Consider the following 6,761-nt stretch of genomic DNA (forward strand, 5'->3'; position numbering starts at 1 on the left):
CAGGGCGCGGGCGACCGCTGGGCCATCTGTTGGCGGCGCGGCGAACACCAGCCGCGGTGCGCCCGACCCGAGCGCCAGGCCGGCGCAAGCTACACCGACCCCCGCTGCTACCGCTGCGCCACCTGTCACCGGCGCGGCGACTGAAAGCAGCACTGCGAGACCCACGCCAGATGGCAGCACGGCACCACCACCGACGCAGACGACAGGGCGGCGCGACGTGAACGGACGGACTGCAGCTGCATCTCCGAGACATGGCAGCAAGAAGAGGAGATGCCGACGCCGTAACAACCGTCCCACTCCCAACCTTCCGCCGCAAAACTCCTGTCCTCCACCAAACTTGACCAACCCTCCTGTACCCTCCGTACAGGGCGCAACCGAGGCAGCTCCGCCCTCCCCTGCCCCAGCCGACGCTCGGCTAACGGAGAGGCAGCGGTGCTGGCTGGCGGCCCTGGAGAGCGTCCACGACCAGCCGTGGGACGCATTCGTCGCGGTCGTCGAGGACTTCATTTCCGAGATCGCCGAGACGAAGCCACAACGCCAGGCAGCCGGAGATCGACAGGATGGGCCACCAGCAGCAGCGCACCGCGGCCAGGGCCGCGCCGACGCTGCTGCCAATCCCCCTCCCCCTGCCCCTACACGCGGCCGCGGTGGGCAGCGCGGTGGACGTGGCGCACGGCGCGCGGCGGCCGCCGAGCGTCGGTACGACGCGAATGCAGCGTCTGAGATTCAGAAGCTGTACCGCGCGGACCGGCGCAAGGCGATGCAGCGCGTCCTTGGCGAGACGTCGCCGTACTGCCAAATCGATGGCAACGTGCTCACGGAGCACTTCAAGAAAGTATATGCTAAATCTGACTTTTCTGTTTCAGATGCACCAGCTGCTGTCCCGGACTTTGCCGCCACCACGCCTCCTGATGTCAGCGAGGAGGTCCTGCCGCCGATCACCCCCTCAGAGGTGCAACAGCGGCTCCAGAAGGCGAGCAATACTGCTCCTGGGTCAGACGGAGTCACCTACTCGGACTTGCGACGTGAGGATCCTGGCTGCCACGTGCTAGCTAAGATCTTCTCGCGCTGCTGGAATGAGCGGAAGACTCAGGTGCAGTGGAAAATATCCACTACCGTCCTCATCCACAAGAAAGGGGACGTCTCGGACGTGACAAACTGGCGGCCTTTAGCATTGAGCTCTACCATCTCTAAGCTCTTTGCTGCAATCGTTGCGGACCGCACTTCTCTCTGGGCAGAGCGTTAGAACCTGCTCTCCCCAGAACAGAAGGGCTTCCGCACGTTTGAAGGCTGCTACGAGCACAACTTCATTGTGCAGACGGCAATTGATGATGCAAGGCGCAGGGGAGGCCAAGCATGCTTTGCTTGGCTTGATCTGGCGAATGCCTTCGGTTCAGTGCCTCACGCTCACCTCCTTGGAGTACTGAGCAGGATGGGACTGCCAGAGCAATTGCATCAGCTAATTGCCGATATGTACAATGGTTGCTCCACCCGCGTCCGTACATCTGACGGACTAACGGAGGAGATAGAGATCCAGGCGGGGGTCAAACAGGGCTGTCCACTGTCGCCCATCGGCTTTAACCTCGCGCTCGAGCCGGTACTTCGCGCCGCAACCTCGCTCAGAAATGAGTGTGGTATTCCGCTTAGCGGCGTCAGTGTGAGTGCACTGGCGTATGCGGACGATATCGTGCTTCTGGCGCGGGATTCAGAGGCGATGCAGACGCTCCTCAATGTTGTGGGTGAGGCGGCGACGTGGGCCGGGCTTACCTTCAAGCCGTCGAAGTGTGCCACGCTTCACATCCGCCGTCGGCAGACACTAGGCTCGGTATTCGCCCTGCAAGGGGGAGAACCAGCCGTGCTCGGTGCGGGTGACGCCTACCTCCATCTTGGCGTTCCCACCGGGTACAAAGTCTCGCAGACGCCAACGGATGCGATCGCGGCAATTCGACGTGACTTGCAGCACCTGGACGCTTCCCTGCTGGCTCCCTGGCAGAAGATTGACGCTGTGCGTGTCTTCCTCCTCCCTAGGCTTGACTTTGTCATGCGGGGCGGAGCGGTACGCAAGGGGCCGCTATCTGCACTCGACAAGGCAGTGAAAGCGGCTGTCAAATCATGGCTCTTCCTTCCACAGCGTGCGTCCACTGAACAGCTGTACCTCGCGCTGGGAGAGGGAGGATGCGGCCTGACGCCGCTCGCGGACGCTGCGGTCATCTCGACGATCGTCCACGGCTTCCGCATGCTGCACTGCGACGACGCCACCGTCCGCGACATCGCCTGGGCCACTCTATCTACGGCCGCGCGCCGCCGACTGGGGAGGGAGCCGAGTCGACCCGACTTGGCCACCTACCTGAGCGGCAGCACTGAGGGTGACCTCGCACGTGACGGAGGCGGCATCCAGTCACTGTGGACGCGCCTAGCGCCGCGTGGCGTCACCTGGCGCTGGAGTGAACTGCTCTCTGAGTTGCAGGTGGAGGTCAACGGCCGACCCGCCATCGCTGACGACGCGGAACACGGCGGCATCGGAGGGGTGACGCAGCCGGCCACGGAGGGGGCGGCGCCTGGGACTACACGACACCTCGAAGATGGCGGCGATGGACCGCAGCACGATGATGGCAGCGTGGGACGCACCGCCAACACTGGCGTCGAGCATGTCCGGGTGGGAGGGGGCGCCAAACGTCTTCTCTCGCGGACGCTCCGCGAGTGTCTGAGGCAGCGCCTGCCCAACCTCCTACTCAGAAAACCTGACCAGGGGAAGGTATTCGAGTGCACCAGGGAGTCCACAGCGTCCAACCACTTCATGGCGGGAGGCAAATACACTCGCTTCGCAGACTGGCGCTTCATTCACCGCGCCAGGCTCGGAGTCGTGCCTCTGAACGGTTGTCGCCGCTTCGATGGGCGGGCAAACAACAACAAAGCCTGCCGACGCTGTGGCCACAACAATGAGACGCTCCCACACGTGATCAACGCGTCTATGGTGCACTCAGCAGCCCTGCAGTATCGCCACAACGCGGTCCTCAACCGCCTCGCGGCAGCAGTCGCTGGACGGCCAAGAAGAGGAAACACTGCTGTTCCTGACATCAGGATCAACCAAGCTGTCATAGGGGACAGCAGTGGGCTGCGTCCGGACCTCGTAATAACTGACGAGGCCGCGAAGACTGTGACCATCGTCGATGTGACGATCCCCTTCGAGAATAGGCGGATTGCGCTCGACAACGCTCGGCAACTGAAGAAGATAAAGTACGCCGACGTTGCGCGCGGATTAGCCACTCGCGGCTATTCCGTCACTGTCGACGCCCTGGTTGTCGGCAGTCTGGGGGCGTGGGACCGCCAGAACGATGCAGTGCTCCGGCACCTAGGCATCGCTAGCCGCTACTGCCAACTGATGCGGCGGCTGATGGTTTCTGACACCATCAAGTGGTCCCGCGACATTAATATGGAACACATTATTGGCTACCGCCAGTATGTGTCCCCCTAGGCTGTGGCATGCTCTGACGTCAGGCTGCGAGACCCTCGAGACTGCAGTCGTCGGAGAACTTCGAGGTCGGTGCCTTCGTGACGTCGGTGTCGAGATTCTCCTCCACGACGCGGGACCTGCGGCGCTACACCATCTTCGCGCCGCACTGCAGCAGTGCCGAGTCAGTAGCGGTGCGTGCGGTGCTGCCTGGTGCCCCTCCCTCCGTGGTGTCCGCCGAATATGGCCCCCACCTCGGTTGGCGCGGTGCTAGGCGGCGCCAAACGTGTCCCTACTGCCCGGCAGTCTCCAGCCAGCGTGGGAAGCAACGCCCTCCTGCCACGACACCCCAGTGACGTCTGCCGCAAGGCGGACAGAGGGGAGAAGTCCGGCTGAGTGTGACCCGCCTGCGTGCGTGGCGCACCAGCCGCTGGCAGCCGTGCATGTGCAGTGTGCTGTCAGGGCACGGAGAAGAATGGAAAAATAAAATAGCCCCTAAATTAGGTCCAACTTACCGTGGTCTGACATAAGTAAGGCCGCGCCTATCGCGGTAATGCTCTTAAGGATGACATACGTAAGTACCCGCGCCTAACGCAGTCTCTCAATATTTAAGTAGTGGGCTTAACCCACGAACTAGAATAGTAATACAATACTTATGTACGGTAAGAACCGTTTCTCTAAATTTTATCTAAACTTACTAAATCTGTAAAACTCGCATTGTATAGAGTCATGAATATTCTTTTCCTAAATTTATACTTCGTAAAAATGTAACTAAGAATTATCTCGATAAATAAAAATCTGTTCTTATCAGCTTAATGCTGGCAAGGTCGGATAAAACACATACTTATATGCGATGTATTTTCTTTAGTCACTGGTCTTCCAGCACCCGAATATGGCGAAGCTGCAGCAGCAGGCTCCGGAACGTGGCCGGCCTTGCTGTGAGGGTAGCAACTGCCGGTGTTACTGCCGGACCTGCCCTGCATTGAATACTTCCTCCCTCTTTATCTCCCGATTATGACTGAGGGTTGCGAGATGCTCAGGCCCCATCTGGCCCTTCCTCGATCGAGGTTCAGCGATCTGCAGGGAGGCAGATGCAGACCGGTCTCCTGTGTGTCCAGCCTTTGCTGTCGACACGGGCGGCAGAGTTGGTAGCGACGTATGAGCCTTCCACTCTGCTCGTCTTCCTTTTTTTCCCCCGGCCAGCTACGTCTGGGTCTCCACTGGGGCTAAACACAAGATTATGACTCTCTCCATCTTGGCCAGAACCCAAGATCTTATATTTCCGAGATAATTCTTAGTTACGTCGGCCCGAAGTGTGATGCTCCGGTGTCCGGCAGCCGCCGTAGAGCTACACCTTCGCGGCTATTTTCTCCTTACCGACTGTGAACCTCTCCTACGTTCCTTCCCAAGTATTACCTCAATGACTAAAAAATCTGTTCTTATAAACTTAATATGGGCTAAAATGGACCGATTTCTGCACCGAGAAGCGGTCGCGTTTATTTTTCTGTTTCAGGTCCGCGACTTGAACGATGGAGCTGGTGGTGACGCTGCCGACGAAGGTCTTCGGCTGCCGGATCTGCTTCGTCACCAAGGCTGCCGGCAGGCCAACCTTTGGCGAGTATAAGGACCACTCGGCCCTTCTCCTCCAATACAGAAGGCTGCACGACCCGGAAAAGACTCCCGTTTTCGAGTGCGAGTTTTGCGGCCGACGCGACCCGCGGCTGAAGATGAAAGCGGCCATCTGCGGATCTGCAATGCAGCATCCGCTACCCCTGGCGATGCCGGTCGGGGGAGAGTGAGTATGGGACACGATGCTGTGTCCGGCACTCTGGGGCACCCAGAGAGGTCGGCCGGCGGGAGGTCACAGGCGAGGGCCCCCGAAGCTAGGAGGACAGGCCCTTCGTCCTTAGTGCTGGGCGAAAGCCCCAGGCGACAGCGGCCCGGGTAGTACCACAGGCCGCCTAGCCTTAGATAATAGAGAGGGGCTATGGCCACAGACCAGTCCGGTCCCCGAAGCTAGTAGGACAGACCAGCTGGACTTAGGATTAACCTACGCGGCGGTCCTGACCCGCAGCAGCGTGGTGGGCTCACAGGCTGCCTTGCCCTCGCCTTGTGTGAGTGGGCAGGTGTCTGCGACATCCAGGACGGCGGTGGTTGCTGCCCCCGCGTCGTGCGAGCCGTGTGTGCGCACGCCGCGGTAGTCTAGCATCCCCCTGTCGATACGCTCTGCGACATCAGCCGCGTCGCCACGAGTGCCGAGCGCAGTTCGGGAGATGAAGGCAGCACGCTGCCGACGCCTGCCGCCGAACGCGTCGCTCCGGCCAGAGGTGCAGAGTCTGGTAAAAGCCGCGGCTCGCCGTTGCTTGCGCCGGCCTCTGTACCCAGTGGCGTGCGCTGGCCACGTCGTTCGGCTGCTGCAGGCTAGAGAGCCTGTATGGGGAGAGAGTGGCCATAGGTGAAGTTGCCCGTGATTGGTTGATTAGCTTTGGTGCCATTTTCTGCCAAACGTCTCTCGCGCTTCCTATGTTAGCTTTTGAGTTGAACTGAAGTTCAGAGGACTTTTGGAAACGATTAAAAGGTATTTGAATTATTGAGAGACCTGTTATGCGTTGCGCATGCACGTTCGATTTAGTTTATCGTTTTAGAACGTAATTAGCGTCTGCGATCTCAAATACCAGTTGAAATAATGAAGCTATTTGTGATGAAGTCGGTAGGCCTACATGTTTGAAGTAAACACGTTAGTAATTGTACAGTATTGTTTTTGACATCTGTAATTCATTCTGCAGACGTTCGTAAACGATGCCAGGAAGGAATGAGTAACTCTTGTAATAAAGTCCAGGTACAACTTTCTTAATGGTATATATTAACCGAAATATTCAGTTACGCCTATAAAAAGTTTGGTTCTTCACTTTGGCCAGAAAACTCTGATTGTAAGATGTCAGTTTTTTTTAAATATTTTCAGTCACGCAAAACAGGTAGGCCTATTACAATTTACTGCATTTTTAAGCTGTTATTTCTTTAACAGTTCGTGCATACTGGTAGCATCATAAGCTTTTCTGAAGCCAATATCTGACAGTCCTTGCTGGAAACGGAAAGTTCCTGTAATAATTGTGCCATGCTCACTCGACTTTATAGCGTGAAACTTTATTTCGTCCAGAATCAGAACACTAGGCATTATTTTGGTTTCAGTATTATTGCCTGACTGTTGACGCAGGCAAGATGTTAGCACGTTTTCCGCAGTTGTCGTGGTTAGTGAAACATTATTCGTAGTAAATAATTGTAGGTACTCTCGAAGATAGAGCGAGGTGGC

The 6,761-nt window shown here is 57.7% G+C and overlaps 1 protein-coding gene across 1 annotated transcript; it reads left to right on the forward strand.

Annotated features, from left to right (window-relative positions):
• Positions 1-760: 760 nt before the first annotated feature.
• On the forward strand, positions 761-1,246 carry LOC126471306 (uncharacterized). The gene has a single exon (XM_050099428.1). The coding sequence runs from the start codon at positions 761-763 to the stop codon at positions 1,244-1,246; it is 486 nt and encodes a 161-aa protein (XP_049955385.1).
• The last annotated feature ends 5,515 nt before the right edge of the window (positions 1,247-6,761 follow it).

Source organism: Schistocerca serialis, chromosome 3, assembly GCF_023864345.2.
Source record: "Schistocerca serialis cubense isolate TAMUIC-IGC-003099 chromosome 3, iqSchSeri2.2, whole genome shotgun sequence".
Taxonomy (NCBI): domain Eukaryota; kingdom Metazoa; phylum Arthropoda; class Insecta; order Orthoptera; family Acrididae; genus Schistocerca; species Schistocerca serialis.

Excerpts from the sequence above, each read along its gene's own strand:
- LOC126471306 (XM_050099428.1), top strand. The coding sequence starts at position 761 with ATGCAGCGCGTCCTTGGCGAGACGTCGCCGTACTGCCAAATCGATGGC.